Below are 19,203 nucleotides of genomic sequence, written 5' to 3' on the forward strand. Positions count from 1 at the left end.
CCACCAGGGCTGTCCCACCGGGGCTGTCACTGCCCAGGGTCCCTTTGGTGTCACGGATGTCCCCACGCTGTTATTCCACTGCCAGGAGCTTGGTCCCTGCAGCTTTATCTCGGCCCGGTTGCTGCTTTGGACTTTGTCCCCGCGGGTGGTGACAGGACCCCCCCTCGTCCCCTGCTCCCCCCACGCTCCTCCATCCCTCCCCAGAAGGATTCCTGGGCAAAGTCCTGCTCGGGGACAGACGGGTCACTCGCAGCTTTCCCGAGGTGACATCAGCCACTGCTCCATGGCAACAGCCCGGAGCAGCGCGGTGTCCCCGCGGTGTCCCCGCGGAGGGCAGGACACGGCTCGCTGGCTCCGTGCTCGGACCCGCAGCTCCTGTCCCTCCGAACGCAGGGCTGATGTCCGGCAGCTCCACCTCGGAGCCCTGGGTGAGGGTGGAACTGGAAAATCGTGGAATGGAAATTGTAAATTGTAAAATCTGCGGCTCGGGTAAACTCTCCCCGAGCTGTGCCCCATGCCGGGTCAAATGCGGCGTTCTGGGCTCAGCCGGGATCCGGCACAGCCTGAGCACAGGCAGCCAGGAGGCCCCCGAGATGTTCTGGGGGTGCAGCGGGACCCCGGCACTGCTTTAGTGCTCTGCTCTGCTGGCACCGGGCCGTGCATGGGGACGCTGTGACAGCTTCAGCCCCCGAACCCCCTCCTTCCCCAGAGCTCCCGATGCGCCTCTAAAGTCTCCCTCTATTCCAGACCCCGCTCAAATCCCCCTCCACTCACCCCCGAGGGCATCCCTCCAACCCGGACCCTGCAAAATCCCCCTCCACTGACCCTTCCTTGAGCGACCCTCTAGCCCAGATCCCTCAATTCCCCTGCACCGACCCCCAGACCCTCTCCTTCCCCAGATCCCTCCCCAGTTCCCCACCACTGATCCCCCACGACCATCCCTCAACCCCAAATCCCCTTCCACCGACCCCCAGCTCCCCTCCTTCCCCAGACCCCTCCCCAGTTCCCCACCACTGATCTCCCTCGAGCATCCCCCGAACCCCAAATCCCCTTCCACCGACCCCCAGCCCCTCTCCTTCCCCAGACCCCTCCTCAGTTCCCCTCCACTGATCCCCACGACCATCCCCCGAACCCAGACCCCCAAACCCCCCGAAGCGCCCTCTCCTCCCTCAGACCCCCAAACCCCCCGAAGTGCCCTCTCCTGCCCCAGACCCCCAAACCCCCCGAAGCGCCCCCTCCTGCCTCAGACCCCCAAACACCCCGAGGTGCCCTCTCCTCCCTCAGACCCCCAAACCCCCCGAAGTGCCCCCTCCTGCCCCAGACCCCCAAACACCCCGAGGTGCCCTCTCCTGCCCCAGACCCCCAAACCCCCCGAGGTGCCCTCTCCTGCCCCAGACCCCCAAACCCCCCGAGGTGCCCTCTCCTCCCTCAGACCCCCAAACCCCCCGAAGTGCCCTCTCCTGCCCCAGACCCCCAAACCCCCCGAAGCGCCCCCTCCTGCCTCAGACCCCCAAACACCCCGAGGTGCCCTCTCCTGCCCCAGACCCCCAAACCCCCCGAGGTGCCCTCTCCTGCCCCAGACCCCCAAACCCCCCGAGGTGCCCTCTCCTCCCTCAGACCCCCAAACCCCCCGAAGTGCCCTCTCCTGCCCCAGACCCCCAAACCCCCCGAGGTGCCCTCTCCTGCCCCAGACCCCCAAACCCCCCGAAGTGCCCTCTCCTGCCCCAGACCCCCAAACCCCCCGAAGTGCCCTCTCCTGCCCCAGACCCCCAAACCCTCTCAGTGACCCCCCCCAAACCCCTCCCGTCCATCCTCCTCAGCCAGACCACGCCCACCCAAGCCCCGCCCACCGTGAGGCCCCGCCCACCCTGCCCCGCCCCCCGGCGGTGCCGCGCCCCCCTGGCGCCCCCTGGCGGCCCCGCGGCGCTCGCGCGGTGTCGCTGCTCCGGCGGGCCCGGCCCGGCCCCGATCGCTCCGGGCCCGACCGGGGACCCCCGGACCCGCCGGGCCGGGCAGGGGCAGGGCCGGGCCGGGGGCCCCGACACGCTCCGGTCCCCGGGAAGGGCCGGGCCGGGGGCTCCGACACGCTTCGGGCTCCGGGAAGGGCCGGGCCGGGGGCCCCGGGCCGCAGCTCCCGGACGGCGGAGCCGGGAGCGCCTCAGGTACCGAGCCGCGCCTGGAGCGGGGCCGCGGCATCGCCCCCTGTCCCCTCCCCTCGTGCCCTCCCCGGGCTCCCCCGGCCGCCCTCGCAGCCAATTCCCCGGTACCCCCCGGGACTCGCCCCTTCCTCAGGCCCCTCGTTCCCACGGGCTTTGCAGGCCCGTCCTCATCCCTCCATCCCCTTCCTCATCCCTTCATCCCCTTCCTCATCCCTTCATCCCCTTCCTCATCCCTCCATCCCCTTCCTCATCCCTCCATCCCCTTCCTCATCCCTCCATCCCCTTCCTCATCCCTTCATCCCCTTCCTCATCCCTCCATCCCCTTCCTCATCCCTCCATCCTCTTCCTCATCCCTCCATCCCCTTCCTCATCCCTTCATCCCCTTCCTCATCCCTTCATCCCCTTCCTCATCCCTCCATCCCCTTCCTCATCCCTCCATCCTCTTCCTCATCCCTCCATCCCCTTCCTCATCCCTTCATCCCCTTCCTCATCCCTTCATCCTCTTCCTCGTCCCTCCATCCCCTTCCATGTCGCTGCAGCCCCATCCTCCTCATCCTTGCAGCCCCATCCTTTCCCCATCCCTGCATCCCCTTCCCCATCCCTGCATCCTGCTCTCCATCCCTGCATCCCCTTCTTCATCCCTCCATCCCTTTCCTCCTCTGTCCATCCCCTTCTTCCTCCCTGCAGCCCCCTCCTGAATCCCCCATCCCTCTTCTCGTTCCTCCAGCCCCTTCTCCTTGCCCCTCCTGCCCCCCTGCTCCCTCCTTTTCCTGGGAGGATGTGTTGGGTCTGTCCCTGCGTGTCCTGGAGGGCTGGATGTGGGACCAGGTGTTTTTCCACGCCAGGTGTCCGTGTGTCCCTGTGTGGGGGGTTTTGGGGTGCCCTGATCCTTTGGGGTTGGGGGGGATCCTCTTCTCCAGCTCTGAGTTTAAGAGAAGGGCTGGCAGGAGGGTGAAGGCACGAGGGGCTTCTGCAGGCTGGGAATTCGGGAGAGCCTGGTCCAAGCAGGGCTGAGGAGGGTTTAGGTTGGGATCCTGGGAGTCTGGGATAGTGGAAATTTTCCCTGTCCATGGCAGGAATGGGATTAGGAGGTGGCCTTAGGAGGGACCCAGTCCTGCTGTGGGGACCGTGCTGGGCTGTTGGGGTGGTTTTAGTGACTGGCTGAGCTCTGAACTGGCAAACAGGTGTGAGAAGGTGAGCTGGAAGTGCAGAGCAGGAGCCTGGAGACTCGGGAATCTCAGTGTCTGTGTGAAAGGGATGCTGATGAAACATTCACCAGCGAGGAGCAGTGGGAAGCGCTGAGGGAGCGTTCAGGTGGTGGTTTTTTGGTTCATTTGCTCAGTTCTCACTGTAAAAGCTGTCCTTGATAAGCCACAGCACTTCAGGCTGACCCCTCGTAGATGGGGGTGGAGGGAGAGAGGAATAAAGAGGAGGCAAAGGCAGAATGTTTTCTCCCAGCTGTTATTCCCGAGGGAATCACTGCGGTGGGAGAGCACAGCCACAGAGGACACAGATCACATGGAGCAGGATCTGTGCTGAATTATTGACCAAAGCCTGGGAGGAGAATAAATCCATGCTGGCCTAGGGAAAGAAGCAGGCTGGCAGGGGCAGGGTGTGGGGTGGCCCAGGGAAGGGCTGGTGGTGCTGCAGGGCTGGCAGGTGTGTGCAGGAGGGCAGCTGGCACCGGCTTTGTTTGTTCTCAGCTTGCACAGAAGGAAACTTTCCTCTCCCGGGCTCTTGGCAGGGTTGGGGCGTGGTGGGGAATTCTCCAAGGGCCAAAGTGACGGCACAGAGTGCGGTGGGAGGTGATTTATGAGCTGTTTTGATGTAAAAATGGAGTGGGACCCTTTGGCAGCTCAAGTGGGGCTCTTCCTCCTCCCTCCACACTGGAAGGGGCCCAGGGCAGCTCTGCCACTCCACAATCCCTGGTTTAACTTGGAGGAGGGGGAAGGTGGATTCTGGCATGGCAAAAGGAGAGGCTCCCAATGGAAAAAGGGTCCAATGGAAGGAGAATCCCAATGGAAAGAGATTCCCAGTGGAAAAGGGTTTCCAGTGGAAAGAGGCCTCCTATGGAAAGAAATTCCCAATGAGAAGAGGCTCCCAATGGAAAAAGGTTCCCAATGGGAAGAGATTCCCTATGGAAAGAGGCTCCCAATGGAAAGTGGCTTCCAATGGAAGAAGATTCCCAATGGAAAGAGGCTCTCAATGAAAAAAGATTCCCAATGAAAAGAGGCTCCCAATGGAAAGAGGTTCCAAATGGAAAGAGGTTTCCAGTGGAAAGAGGTTCCCAATGTAAAGAGGTTCCCAAATTGCCATTTATTTCCCTGCTGCCAGGCTCTGGGTCCTGCTGGATCAGGTGGAGACACTGAGCTGCTCTCAGGCCACACCTGGCATCATCCCCTGTCACCTGCCCAGGTTCCCATCTGGGATAGCAGAATTTCACATTTCTCACTATTATTATTAATTTAAAAAACCCAGGAGTATTTCTCACTCCCACTGCGTGCAACTCCTGCCTGTCTGATCCTCGCGCTGACTGGGTCAGATATCAGAATTGTTGTGTTTTTTGGGTCAGATATCAGAATTGTTGTGTTTTTTGGGTCAGATATCAGAGTTTTTGTGTTTTCTGGATCAGATATCAGAGTTTTTGTGTTTTCTGGCATTTTTTTTTTTGCTTCTACTCCAAAGCAGAGCAGCTGCTGGTTCTCTGACCCCGAAGGACCTTCCCTGCACTGAAGGCACCTTCACATTCCTCAGCAGCAGCTGCCTCACCACCCCTGGCTGCTCAGTTTTATTTTCTTCACCCTGGCAGGGCCCACTCCTCTGTAGGATCCCAAAGCCAGGAAATAAAATGTCTCTTATTTATTTTTATTTTTTTTTTTTTTCAGCTGTGTATTTTTCGTTGTTGTGCAGAGTTTTCTGCATTGATATAAATGTAATTAATTAAACACAAAATGCACCCGTTTTCCTTGGGATGTCTGAAGGGATGTTCAGTCACTCTCCCACCCCCTGCTTTCTAATTTTCTCTGCTTTTATAATTTTTTAATTGTGTTCTCCTTGGCAGGTGGAAGATGGGAGTGTTCCCCTCGTGTTTTAGGTGAAGCCTGCTTGCCATGAAGTCCCGAGGGAGCTAGAAGGACTGCAGTGGGAATCCCTTCTCACTCCTCCACAAATCCAACAACTGCCTAATGGTAAGAAACCTGTTGGTTTTAATTAGTGTTGCACTTAGAGCTCTCGTTAATCAAGGAACAGAGCAAAGAGTTGGAGCTCCAAACCCACTGGGATGGGGGAGGGCAGAGCTGGAGATGCTGGGAGAGGGTGGCAGAGTTGCCTGGAAATCTGATTGTGCCCCAATTTGTGTCCTGTCCCCAGGGATTGCCTCTCTGCCTGGCGTCATGGGGAGCTGCTGCAGCTGTCTGTGCACAGACAGCATCCCAGACAACCATCCCACCAAATTCAAGGTAAATTGTTGCCCTTCCAACCCCATCAGAGGGCCTGGGACAGCTCTGAGTGCACAAGGCGAGAGCAAACTTCTGTCCCTGCACACAAACATCCCTCCAGAGCATTTGCAAATTCATCACTTCTGGTTTGGCGGGGTTTTATTCCCCCTTTCCTTAAGAAACTCCTGCTGTGAATGTGTTTGTATTTGCTGCTAAATTGCCTCTGCTTGGGAAATGCAAGGAAATGGGGGACTGGAGAGAAAAACCTTTTATTGCTCAGGGCAGTGTTCCAGAGCCGGGGCTCAGCCACAGCAGCTGAGCTGCCAAGCCCGTGGGCTCCAGGGCTGACAGCTCCTGCCAGCCATGAATCCCTGCTCCCAGCTGGGAAAAGGCAGCAGGAAATGGAGGGGAATCCATTGGAATCCATGGAATTGCCCAGCTTGGTGGCTGGGCTGGGCTGGACACTGCTCAGGGGCACCTGGAGGGCCCAGTCCAGCTCTGGGCAAGTGAGACATTTTGGGGCTGGAGCATATCCAGGGAAGGGAATGGAGCTGAGGAAGGGACTGGAGAGTCCTGAGGGAGCTGGGGAAGGAGCCTCAGGAGGGATCTTCTGATTCCACAACTCCCTGACAGGAGGGGACAACCAGGGGATGATTTGGGATCTTACCCCAGGGAACAGGGACAGGATGAGAGAGAACAGCTGCACCAGAGGAGATTTAGGCTGGAAATCAGGAGGAATTTCCTCATGGAAAACACATTCAGGCCTTGCAATTGCCCAGGGATTTCCCCAGCCCTCAGTGTCCACCTGGCAGTGAAAGCAGAGATTTGAACTGGCTGCTCCCAGAGCCCTTTCCCAGCTGAGCTGATCCGTGGCTCTGATTTCCCCGCTGTGTCCCCTGCAGGTGACCAACGTGGACGATGAGGGGCACGAGCTGGGCTCGGGGGTGATGGAGCTGACGCAGAGGGAGCTCATCCTGCACACGCACAAGCGCGACGCCGTCAGGTGGCCCTACCTGAGCCTGCGCCGCTACGGCTTCGACTCCAACCTCTTCTCCTTCGAGAGCGGCCGCCGCTGCCACACCGGCCAGGGTCAGTGATTCAGGGGATCCCTGGGGATCTCGGGGGATCTCTGGGGATCTCTGGGGCAGGGTCAGTGATTCAGGGGATCCCTGGGGATCTCGGGGGATCTCTGGGGATCTCTGGGGCAGGGTCAGTGATTCAGGGGATCCCTGGGGATCTCTGGGGATCTCTGGGGATCCCTGGGGCAGGGTCAGTGTTCCAGGGGATCCCTGGGGATCTCGGGGGATCTCTGGGGATCCCTGGGGCAGGGTCAGTGTTCCAGGGGATCCCTGGGGATCTCGGGGGATCTCTGGGGATCCCTGGGGCAGGGTCAGTGATTCAGGGGATCCCTGGGGCAGGGTCAGTGCCTGGGGGTCCCTGGGCACCTCTGGGGATCTCTGGGGCTCCCTGGGGATCCCTGGGGCAGGGTCAGTGTTTTAGGGGATCTCTGGGGCAGGGTCAGTGTTTCAGGGGATCCCTGAGGATCTCTGGGGCAGGGTCAGTGTTTCAGGGGATCCCTGGGGATCTCTGGGGCAGGGTCAGTGTTTCAGGGGATCCCTGGGGATCTCTGGGGCAGGGTCAGTGCCTGGGGGATCCCTGGGGCAGGGTCAGTGTTTTAGGGGATCTCTGGGGCAGGGTCAGTGTTTCAGGGGATCTCTGGGGCAGGGTCAGTGTTTCAGGGGATCCCTGGGGATCTCTGGGGCAGGGTCAGTGTTTCAGGGGATCCCTGGGGGCAGCAATGCTGAGTTTTCTCTCCCCATGACATCTTGGGAGGCTCCCTAGAACAGAGGCTGGACAGAGTTAAAGGAATCAAGTCAGGGTTTATTAAAAGAATGAAAAGTTAATGATAATATTAATAAAATAATAGTTTAAAACTTAAAATTTAAAAATAAATAAAATAATATTATTATATTAAAAATAAATAAAATAATACTAAATAGTATTAAAATTAAAAGCCTTTCCAAGGATACACCTGTGTTAAAAGTGTTAAGTTTGGCAGAAATCTGATGGCCTTGCCCTGCTGGTGCTCCTGGGGATACTGGTGAAGCATTTTTGGGGTTGTTACTCCGTGCTTTGGTGCCCCAGTTGGGGCAGGAGGGTTTGCTGGGCCTTCCTCAGGAGCTTAAAAGCATTTGCAGGACTTTGTTAAGCATCTTTCAACTCAGGATAAAGCAGCACCTGCACCTTTCCCCATAATTTAGGGTTATTTATTCCACAGAGCAGCTTTTGTTTGAGTTTTGAGTTTTGTTTTCCTCAGTGCTTTTCCCCCACCTTGGTTCTACCCAGAGCTCCAGTTTTGGGTCTGGCAGCACTTTGTGACAGAGGAAAAGGAATCCCACATTTCCCTGATGTTGTGAGCATGGAGAGGGAAGTGACTCACCCAGGAGCTGATGCCAAGTCACCAGCAGCACTGGGAATAGTCTGGGAACAGAGGAATGAGTTTTACAATGGTGCCTCTTGGTTCCTCCACCAGTCTGTTGCTTTCAAAAAGAGCTGAACATTTCCTTGGCATCTGCATCTCCTGGGAGAGAAAAAAAAAGAAGTTGTTTCCTCATTCTGTTAATGTGTTTGTAAACTCCAAAAGGACTCCCCTGAGTGCTCAGGGTCTGTGTGAATCTGCTCTGGCATCTGCTGCTCTTTAATATTTATTTTAATGGGGTTTTCCACTCCTATCAGGGAATTTGTCCTTGGGTTTCTGCTTTGCCTTTTGCAGGGTGAGGATCAGTGGTGACAATTTAATCCAGAGATAAAAATTCTGCCCTCTGCGTGGTTTGGTTCTGTTCAGGTCCAGGCAGAGGGGATGAAGCAGAGCTCTCACACCCTGCAGAATTTTTATCAGGCACTCTTTAAGCAGAAATGAGAGGGATGATGTGTTTTGTTTCCTCCCTTCCTTGCAGGATTTTATCCTGCTTATTAATTTCACCTGGAGCCCTCCTTGCTGATGCTGCTCCCCACCTGATGCAAGGCAGATCCAGCTGGATTCTTTTTTTTTTTTGCCAGAAGGTGGAAAACGTGGATCTTTGGGAGCAGCCCTTGTTGCCAGGCTGTTCCTGTTGCCATGGTTTGGTGTGTGCGTGTGCCAGCCTGGGATTGGCTCCTGGGCTGGGCTGCTCCTTTGGGGAGAGACTCCTCAATCCCAGAGATTTTTAAAAACGTGACGTTCCCGTCCCTCCCTCCCATGCACAGGGCCCGGTCCAGCTTTAAGGAGTCACTGCCTGGATTTTCCCCTGGGAAAGGATGGAGTGGGTGCCAGGGGAGTTCAGACAGGAGAGGTGAGCAGTTCCCCTGGCCCTCCACACCCGTGTGCTGTGAGATTCCAGCACTGAGGGGGTTTAAAGCCAGGCTGTGTGGAGCTCTGGGCTCGTGGCAGGCTGGGAGTGGAACTGGCTGATCTTTGAGGTCTCTTCCTACCCAAACCATTCTGTATTCTGTGATTTCTGGTGTTATTTCCCAAATAATCCACAGGGTTGTTGCTTGTTTTCCTGTGGCCTGATGGTGTTAAACAACAGCAGATCAGAATTCACTTAGAAGTGGGAATAACACATATTTTTAAAGCAGGATCATTTCCTCTCTGTTCTGACCCTCCTCTCTGTCCCTGGCAGGAATTTTTGCCTTCAAGTGCTCCCGAGCAGAGGAGATCTTCAACCTGCTGCAGGACCTGATGCAGTGCAACAGCATCAACGTGGTGGAGGAGCCGGTGGTGCTGACCAGGAACAGCCACCCCTCGGATCGGGAGCGGGCCCGCAGCCCCCAGCGCCCCTCCAGTACGAGCCCATCAGTGTGTGGGGACAGGACAGGGGACACGGGGCTGGGGGTGACAGGGGGGGTCCCATCAAACTGCCCCTGGATCTCTCCCAGGGTTGCTCCTGTGTTAAGGCCCCAGTGTGGGATTTGGTTTCTGAGGAAATCGTGAAAAGCCCTTCAAGCAGTCAGGGCTGTCACCCCTCAGCTGCATTTGTCCAGGCCACCACTGCCAAGTGGCCTCTCCTGAGCAGAACTAAGGGTCAGGTGGTTTCTGCAGGAAACCACATCTGGAATGGCTCAATTCCTGTCTCCATGAGGAATTCCTTCGATTTAAAGGAGGGCCTGGTCCTTGTGTGTGTGCTCCAGCCCTGGGATGGCCCTGGACAGGCTGGTTTTACCTTCCAGGGTGTCCAGAAGAGCCCAGCTCACTCTCAAAGTGTAATAATTCTATTTTGTACCAATTTAATGCTTCTCTGCCTTGATTCCCTCACAGGTCTGGGCTACACTGGACTTCCCAATGGATTTCACAACTTCCCTGGAGAATCCCTGTCCTTCTCTGCAGCCCGGCACCCCTCAGTGAGCAGCCTGAGGCATTCCTCTGTGGGGGAAGACTCTACCCACCCCCTCCTGGGGCCTGAGGAGCAGGTAAACCCATCCTAAACTCCCCTGGGTGCAATTCTGGGTTTCCCTCACTCAAAGCTCAGGGGATCCTCACACCTTGTCACTCTTTTTATTCTCTTTCATTTTGCTTCTGGAGGCTCCTGCTCTTTGACACTTTACTAGAACTGGTGTTCTGTCCAAAAAATCTGGGTCCTATGCTCAACCCACTGGTGTTTGGGTGGGAATTATCTGTCAGCTGTCACACAACCCCTAAATTCAGACCCTTTTTTGTTTTTGAGGTTCAGCTCTTTGCTCGCAGTTTTGTAGAATTTTTAGATTTTTTTCCTACAAAACCCAGCTGGTCTGAGCCACCCCCAGGGCAGGCTGGGCAGGTGTGAGGGTTGTGGGATCAGCTGTGAGCCACTCGAGGAGAGAGTTTGTGAGATGTGACACAGAACCCCAGAATCAGTGGGGCTGGAAAAGACCTGGGAAAAGATTAAACCCAAGCTGTTCCCAATCCCCATCCTGAGCCCTGAGTGCCACCTCCAGGTGCCACCTCCAGGGATGGGGACTCCAAACCTCCCTGGGCAGCCCCTTCCAAAGCCTGACCGCCCTTTCCATGAGGAAATTCCTGCTGCTGTCCATCCATGTGGACACACGGTGTGTATCTGCAGCAGGACTCTGCCTCTCTCCCAGCCCACAAAACCCAAACCAACTTCTACATTTTGCATCCCAAAACCTTCCCAACTTCCAAAATCCTCTTTTTCTTGTCAGCCACTGATAAATTCCTTTCTCCTAGTGGTTTCTCAGCTGCTTTGCTCTGGTCTCTGCTGTCTCCTCCTTTCACTGTCCCTCTGCTTCTCTCCTTGCAGTCCCACACCTACGTCAACACGGCCACCGGGGAGCCGGAGCCGAGGGGCCGGCACTGTATGCACTCCTTGCCTGAAGCCCACCCTCCTTTCCCCCCTAGGAACCACAGCTGCTCCCTGGAAGACCGCAACCCCCAGGTCTTCCTGCAGCCAGGGGAGGTGAAATTCGTGCTGGCTCCCAGCTCCGGCTACCGCCGGCTGTGCCGGCACCCCCGGGAATGCCGGGCGCACCTCTGTCCCCCCAACAACAACAACAACGAGTGTCAGGAGGGGTGTCCGTCCCCACAGTGCGTCTACGAGAACCTCAACGGGCTGGTGGCCCCCGGCACCTCGTCCCTGTGCCGGGCTGGCCGCTCCAAGGCGGCCCGGGAGGACGGGAGCCGCAGCCAGCGCCGCTCGGCCCTGCTGCACTACGAGAACCTGCCGGCGCTGCCGCCGGTGTGGGAGCTGCAGCCGGGCCGGCACAGGGACGAGGATGGCGGCACGGCACCCACACCGTCCCCCAATGGCTTCTCCGAGGCCGGCGAGGAGGAGCCGCTGCAGAATTCCATGGGCTCGGAGAGCGCGGCCCTGCAGCCGCGCCGCTCCTTCCTGCCCCGAGCCCGGCGCAGCCGCCTGCCCAACGTCTTCAGCTTCGACTTCCCCCGGCCCTGCCCGGAGCCTCCACGGCAGCTCAACTACATCCAGGTGGAGCTGGAGCCTGAGCCCTGCAAGGGCCACCAGGAGCCCCGGCTGGCACCTCCCGCCAGCCCCGCTGCCCGCCGCACCGACTCGTACGCCGTCATCGACCTCAAAAAGACGGCGGCCATGTCCAGCCTGCAGCGGGCCCTGCCCAGGGACGATGGCACCTCGAGGAAAACGCGGCACAACAGCACTGACCTGCCCCTGTGAGGGGCCCGAGTGCCAGCCCTGGGTCACGCTTTGGTCCCTGTCCCTCGCTGTGTCCTGCCCGCTGTGGCTCCTGCAGCTGCTGCTGTTGAGGCTCGTCTGTCCGTCCGTCCGTCCGTCCGTCCTCCCCTCTCTGTGTTGCTCGTTTTTCAAGCCTTGTGGGATGTTTGGTGACTCTGAGGGTTGAGTTCCAGGCCGGGAGGTGGCACAGCCTGGGGTGGGACAGGGCAGAGCCAGAGCTGGGCAGTGCCACAGGGGGGAAAAAAAACAAACATTAAAGCTCCCAAAACTGAGCTGCTTCAGGAGCTCGGTGCAAATGGAGCCCATTCCCCGTGGATTTCACATCTCCAGGAGAGCTCTGCAGTGAGGCCACTCCAGAGCTGGGGTTTGCCTTGTGGTTCCAGTGGTGCCTGGGGATGAGGGAGCTCACGCCGTGGCCTTTCCCCCCTCAGCTCACTGTTTGTTCCTGAAGCTTTTTATCCTTCTGTCCCTGTCTCAGATTCAATTTCAATTGGGCAGCTGCAATTAAACAAAGAGGACACAGAGCCATGGGCACACACTGTGATCACAGAAACCTGATTGCCTAAATCCTTAAATTCCCTTCCCTGCTTTAGAAGAGGAAGGAAAGGCCACAGCCATGAGGGAGATTGTAAATTTGGCCTAGAGAACTTCACTTGTGCCATAACCTGCTTTGTTTTTTTTCACAAGGGTTCTTTTTGGCAGCTGCTGAGAAATGCTGTGGGTTTATTTATTTGTTTACTTATTTATTTATGAACTGCTCCTTTGCATCCCCGTTCGTTGCCAAGTTGGTGCCAGTCTGCAGCGTGCCCTCGCTGGGGCTCGCTCCTGCCTGGGGGGACAGGTCCCAAAAAACCTTGGTGGCTTTGCTGAGCCACCAACTGGGGGAAAAACACTGTGGAAAGGAGCAGCTGGGAATGAAGAATTTCTGAACTCGGGGCCGACTGTCACGGGGTGGGTGGGAAATGGAATGGGAGACGTGGGAGTGGGAGCGGAGCCGCCGGGCAGCCGAGCTTGGAGTGGCATCAAAGTCGTTGCCTACACCCACGTGCCTGGCTGGGGTCGGGAGCAGCCTGTGCTCGGTGTCAGGAGAGAATGTGCAGTTTGTTCCCTCAGCTACACACCTGGAAGGGCTCAAATTCCGGGTAACTTTGTGGCCTTTTGCTGTGGATTTTTGTCTCCATGCCGGGGTTGCGCTGAGCTGCCCCGGGATGTCCCCTCGCCCCTCCCCGTGGGATTTCCCTGGATTTCTCTGTGCCTGTTCCGATGGAGAGCAGTGCTCTGGGATGCTCTGGGGTGCTCTGGGATGCTCTGGGATGCTCTGGGATGCTCTGGGATGCTCTGGGACACTCTGGAGCTGGATCCCTGCTGGCTGTGTCCGTGTTCCTCCTGGGACAGGAGCTGGACCCAGTGCCCAGCCAGAGACGCTGCCAAGCCTCGTGTCCCCGTTGTCCTTGGATGTTTCCCGCTGTTGACGTCTGTGGAAGAGGAAAGAGCCCCATCCCCCAGCTCCAAGGGCCTGGAGCTCGAGTTCCAGGTTTTGGAAGTTCAGCCTTTTTTTGGTTTTTGGTGCTGTCATGTCCTGTTGAGCCGTGACCCTGTTGGGAGCAAGGCCACGTGTCCCAAGTCCGAGTGGTGCCATGTTTGTGTCGCAGAACGTGGAGTTCTTGGCTTGCTGTTGCACTATAAATTCCAAGTGTGCCACACGCTTCAATCCACTGGTTTTTCTTTTCCTTTTGGAAGTCCTTGTGCTCATCTTCCATTTTTTCGTCCGCCCCGTCCCTTGTGTCACCTGTAACTGAAAGGAAACCCAAGTAATATATTTTTATATGTATAACAAATGACTTTATTTGAAGGAAAAAAAACCAACTCCCACCCCAAGTAATGTATCCCCCTAAATCCAGCTTTCATTTAGGGAAGTGAGAGAAGAAATTGTTTATATCTATCTATACATATATATATATATATATATATAAAAAAAAAGTTAACTGCGTTAAGCTTTAAATAAAATATTTAAATAAAGAGTTTCTAAGCTGTCAGTGTCACCCTCACCACAACTCCCTCTGGAGCCTCTGTAGGAACGTGCTGGAGCTGAGAAATACAAAATCCCTTTTTTACCTTTTTTCCCCAGAAAGGGAAAAGAGAGGAAATGTTTTCCATTTCCACGGAGGAGGAGGAGGTGAGGGCCCTTTCCAGGTGGGTTAAATTCCAAGGAAGGTGCTGGGGAGGGCTCTTTGTGCCTTGGGTGGCAGCAGCTCAGGGCTGGGGCTGTCCTTGGGTGCTGCCCAGGGCCACCAGCATGGCCACGTGTCCCTGAGGATGGGGTGGGAAGCTCTGGGAGCTCCTGGGATCAGGGAATTCCCCCTGGAGTTCCTTAAAAAATCTGGCAATCCCATTTCTGTGCCTCCACAAGAGCTTTGTGTTGGGAAACCTGACTCAGATCTCTCAAACTGCTGCTTTTCACCTCCTCCAGGTGTCTGGGCTGTCCCTCCCGGGCCTCCCTTCCCTCCTTGGCAAACCCAGGGCTCCCACAGGATGCTGGAAATGCGGTGACATTTCTGTGCTCACCCAGCAGATCCACGATTGCCGCTCTCCGGTGTTCCTGGAGGATTCTGCTCCTCTTCTGGGAACAAGGAGAATTCCAGGGGCCTTGAAGACAAGAAAGGATCGAGCTGATGGCAGCTGCGCATTCCAGCATGGAGCATCCTGTGCTCCGTGTCCCCTGGTGTCCCCTGGTGTCCCCTGGTGTCCCCTGGTGTCCCCTGGTGTCCCCTCTCACCGGTGGCCGTGGTGGCCCTGCTGGCTCAGCAGGCTGAGCTCCAGCGCGATCCCAAACTCCCCGGGGAAGCTTTGGGAATGAAAAGCCGCTCTCAGCCCATTGTTTGTTGTGGGTTGTTCCATGTTTGAGCCATTAAATGGGAATTATCGTGCCGGCAGCCAGGATGGAACTCACGGGTTTCAGGGTGCGCGTCCTGTTCGCATCCCAGTGATTTTCACTCTTTTTTGGAAAACTTCCAGGACCCTTTGAGAAATCCGTAATATTCATTTTTCCAGGTGCAGTGGGAGCGCAGGGAAGGGCTGGAGCCGTGTTTGGGGCTGACCTCGCCCGTCCCGGAGCTCCGGGATTTTCTTCTGAGATTCTTTTGGAATTTCTTTTGGGATTCTCCCGGCGCAGTGGAGCAGCTTCCTCTAGTGGCCGTGGGAGAAAAGTTCCAGAGGAGGATCCGGGTTTGGATTGGGAAGTGAGGAGGGAATTCCAGTCCCTGCTCTCATCCTTTCAATTTCGTGATTTGGGGTCTTTTTGGGGTTCTTCCCTGTGGCTGTTTTATTTGGCTTGGGAATGTTTCCCCCATTCTGTTGTATCCTTATGGAACCTCATAAAGGTGGATTTTATGGATTTTCCTTTGGGTCTGACGCTTTCTGCTGGGCTTTCCCCATGGATGCACAACAGCAGGTGCTGCTGGCTTGGATGGGAAACCGGGATTGGGATACCCAGTGACCCGTCCCTCTTCACAGCAGGATCCTCAGCCTTGGTGGATGCTTCCATAAATCTGCCTTTGGTTTTCAGGGATCCATCCCAGGCTCTGGTACAGCTGGGTAGGGAAAACCATCCCAAACCTGCTCTGGAGTTTGTCCCTGAAGCTGAGGGGATGCTCTGACCTCTCCTCCTCTCTGTCCCAAGCTCAGATGTTCAGCTTGGTGTTTTGGGAACTGGAAAATCGAGGAAGGAGCTGCTTCAGTGAAATGTTTGCTGAGAACCAGGGTTTAGAAAGGGTTTAGGCAGCAAAGTGAGGTGGATTTGGGTGGTGGCTGAGCCCTGGGGGTGGGAGCTGGGCTGGAGGTTCCTTGGCTGGGGACTGGCTCTGTGTGGCCCCACTGGGGCCTGACCTGTCCTTGCTGGGCTCCTTCCTCCACCTGCAATTGTAATTTTGGGATGTTTTGTGAGCAGCCATGGGCTGAGCAGAGGGAATATCACTGCCTTGACCTTTTAAAGTGGTTCTTGTTTGAGTCTGAGTTAATCCATTCGATTTCTTCCCCCGGTATTTCCTCCCTGGTGAATGCACAAATAAATCTTCCCCCCTTCCCCTTCCCCAGAACCCACTGATAGGAACAGAGCTTCTCCCAGAGCTCCACTGTCTTATGTGGGAGGGGTTTTTTTACCTCTTTTAACCCATTTCATGTGCCTGTTTCCCCTCAGGGAAGGAAGTTGGAACCCCTGTGAGCTGTGCCTGCCTTACAGGGAGGGTGGTGAAGGTTAAAGGATCAATAATTCTGCAGAGACACTCAAAGGTGTTTGTTATTTCTGAGGAATTCTTATTTTTATTACCTCAGCCGTGCTGTTTACTGGGAGAAAAACCAAACCAGGGGTGGCACTTCCAGCTCCCCATTCTCTCACTGTCTCTCTGTGTGATGCTGTTCAGCCCTCTCAGGTGGAGGATCATTAACAAATGGTCGTTAATGAACCCATTTCCTAATTCCAGCCTCTGGGAGGGCTGCCCTCAGTCTTTCTGGGAATTTTGTCTTTTCCCCAACCTCGGCTGACAGGCAGCAGAACAGGTTTGGGTTCCTGCTGCTGGAGATGAATTCATTAGTAAGAACCCTGGCAGCTTTGAAGTTGGCAATTACAGGCCAGGGGATGGAAAAGGCTCATTGTAAAGATGGGAACTAATTTGTTTTCCTTCCCTGAGTGAATGGGATCTTTCCAGAAGCTTCAGTGTCACCTCAGGCTCCTTCTGTGCGACTCCTGTCATTGTCACCTGTGTCTTGGACACTGAACATTTCTGGTGTGGCAGAGAAGCAAAGGTGCTCTGAGCCAGGGGCTGCTGTGTGATTGTTCCTTGGGGTTATTCCCACGGAAATCCGGGCAGTGCCTCTCTGAAAACAGCTCTGTGACCTGAGGATGGCTCCTGGCTTGCCTTCAAGTGTGGAACTCTACAGAATAAATGGAATGGGATGGTTGTCCTGGCTGGTGACCCATGGGGAGCCCTTGACAAGACAATTCCTGGTGCTGCTTTCCCTCTGTCAGTTTGAAGCCATTTCCTTTGTCCTGTCTCTCCATCCCCTTGTCCAAAATCCCTCTCCAGCTGCCTGAGGGCCCCTTTAGGTTTGGATCATCAAGAAGTGGCTGATCCTCACCTGGTTTGGGAATTTAAATGCCTGACCTGGAGCCCAACCATGTATTTACAGTTTATTTACCCATCTTTTGCTCACAGGAAAAAGAGGAATCTTTATTTTGATGTGATGGAAGCTGTTCCTGTGTACTGTGACCTCTGTTTTGGAAATAAAACACTAAAAGCAGCTCGTGAAGGATCTGACTGCTTGTGTGGGTTCATAAACACAGCTGCTCCGGGGGCATGGAATCCCAGACTGGTTTGGGTAGGAAGGAACTTAAAAATCATCTCACTCCACCCCTGCCATAGGCAGGGACACCTCCTGCTATCCCAGATTGCTCCAAGCCCTGTCCAACCTGACCTGGGACACTTCCAGGGGCAGGACAGCCACAGCTTCTCTGGGAATTCCATCCCAGCCCCACCCCACCCTCATAGGGAAGAATTCCTTCCTAATATCAAACCTAAATTTCCTCTCTTTCAGCCTGAACCCATTCCCCCTTGTCCCTCGCTGCAGTTCCTGATGAACAGCTCCTCTCCAGCTCCTTGTAGCCCCTCCAGGTCCTGGAAGAAGCCGTGAGGTCACCACAGAACCTTCCCTGCTCCAGGTTCCACAAACTCCTCTTGAGTGCTGGGCACTCAGAATCCTGGGAAAGGCGGTGGAGAGATGGAATTCCCTGAGCTGGAGCTGGGCCACCAAACCAACACTGAAGAGAAACTGAAAGGGAAGGAGAGGGAATGCCCAGAGCCTGGTTCCGAGGGAAATCCTGGGTGCTCTGCGCGGGATCAGCACCTGCCTTTGGATATGGGATGGGGAGGGAATTGTGTGCTCCACAAAATAAATGAATGAATGAATGGAAAAATGGGTGATTTCTATCCAAATAGTGAAAGCAGGAGCAGGTAGGACATGGAAATGAGCTCATGGCCTGGAGTGAAGGTCTGGGATGCTGATGAAGGTGAGAAGGGAGGACAGCACTGGCAACCACCTCGGAGCAAACCAGAGGAGGAAACTGGGGACCACCCTGGAGAAAAAGAGAGAAGGAACCTGGGAATCACCTTGGGGGAAATGAGAGAAGGAAGGTGGGGATCATCTTGGAAAAACCGAGAGAAAGAACATGGGAATCACCTTGAGAGAAATGAGAGAAGGAACCTGGGCACCATCTTGGAAAAACTGAGAGAAGGAACCTGGGAATCACCTTGGAGGAGATGAAAGAAGGACCCTGGGGACCACCCTGGAAGAAAAGAGAGAAGGAACCTGGGGACCATCCTGGAAAATCCAAGAGAAAGAACACGGGAATCACCTTGGAGGAGATGAAAGGAGGAACCTGGGAATCACCTTGGGAGAAATGAGAGAAGGAACCTGGGGACTATCCTGGAGGAAAGGAGAGAAAGAAGGTGGGGACCATCCTGGAAAATCCAAGAGAAAGAACACGGGAATCACCTTGGAGGAGATGAAAGGGGGAACCTGGGGACCACCCTGGAAGAAAAGAGAGAAGGAATCTGGGGACCATCCTGGAGAAAAAGAGAGAAGGAACCTGGGAATCGCCTTGGGAGAAATGAGAGAAGGAACCTGGGCACCATTCTGGGAAATCCGAGAGAAGGAACCTGGGAATCACCTTGGAGGAGATGAAAGGGGGAACCTGGACACCATTCTGGGAAATCCAAGAGAAGGAACCTGGGAATCACCTTGGAGGAGATGAAAGGAGGAACCTGCACACTATTCTGGGAAATCCAAGAGAAGGAACCTGGGAATCACCTTGGAGGAGATAAAAGGGGGAACCTGGACACTGTTCTGGGAAATCCAAGAGAAGGAACCTGGGAATCACCTTGGAGGAGATGAAAGGGGGAACCTGGACACTGTTCTGGGAAATCCGAGAGAAGGACTCTGATGGGCTCCATCTCCTCGGCCCGTGTCCCGGGACAGCCTGTCCTCCTCCATCCCCGCTCTCTCCAGGGACGGAAGGAGGGCAGCCAAAAGCGTTTCTCTCCCTCGCCAGGAGCCTCGAGTCCCTTTGTCCTGGGGCAAGGTTGGCGCAGGTTTTGGCGAGCGGAGCGGTGACGTCGGGCCGCTCGTCCCCGATAAGCGCTGCCCCCTTATCGGATCGCTGCCTTTGATCTCGCCCCCGGGGGCGATGCCGCAGGATCCTCGTGGCCCGAAGCACAAAGCAGCCCTTGAGGCCGGGCTGCGAGAGGCGCTAATGGAAAGCGGAGGTCAGCAGATAAGAGCCGGCGCTGCCTCCCGGGATAAAAGCGGGAGCCCGGGCGGTCCTGCCCGGCTGCTGCCGCCTCCCGAGGGCTGAACGCGGACGGCTTCGGCACC

At 55.9% G+C, this 19,203-nt stretch overlaps 1 protein-coding gene across 2 annotated transcripts; it reads left to right on the plus strand.

The window, feature by feature from the left end:
• The first annotated feature begins 1,920 nt into the window (after positions 1-1,920).
• Positions 1,921-11,760, plus strand: FRS3 (fibroblast growth factor receptor substrate 3). Of its 2 annotated transcripts, none has more exons than XM_058856065.1 (7): positions 1,921-2,162; positions 5,221-5,347; positions 5,529-5,617; positions 6,499-6,685; positions 9,259-9,420; positions 9,894-10,045; positions 10,873-11,760. In XM_058856065.1, the coding sequence occupies exons 3-7, from the start codon at positions 5,552-5,554 to the stop codon at positions 11,758-11,760; spliced, it is 1,455 nt and encodes a 484-aa protein (XP_058712048.1). In that variant the 5' UTR covers positions 1,921-2,162; positions 5,221-5,347; positions 5,529-5,551. The 2 variants fall into 2 exon arrangements, with proteins under 2 accessions (XP_058712048.1, XP_058712049.1); XM_058856066.1 differs by having other exon boundaries at positions 10,971-11,718.
• The last annotated feature ends 7,443 nt before the right edge of the window (positions 11,761-19,203 follow it).

This window comes from Poecile atricapillus, chromosome 23, assembly GCF_030490865.1.
Source record: "Poecile atricapillus isolate bPoeAtr1 chromosome 23, bPoeAtr1.hap1, whole genome shotgun sequence".
Taxonomy (NCBI): domain Eukaryota; kingdom Metazoa; phylum Chordata; class Aves; order Passeriformes; family Paridae; genus Poecile; species Poecile atricapillus.

Bases quoted from the DNA above. Each gene is read 5' to 3' on its own strand.
- FRS3 (XM_058856065.1), top strand. From the start codon at position 5,552: ATGGGGAGCTGCTGCAGCTGTCTGTGCACAGACAGCATCCCAGACAAC. The intron at 9,421-9,893 runs GTACGAGCCCAT...ATTCCCTCACAG, and splicing joins CAGCCCCCAGCGCCCCTCCA to GTCTGGGCTACACTGGACTT. The intron at 10,046-10,872 runs GTAAACCCATCC...CTCTCCTTGCAG, and splicing joins TCCTGGGGCCTGAGGAGCAG to TCCCACACCTACGTCAACAC.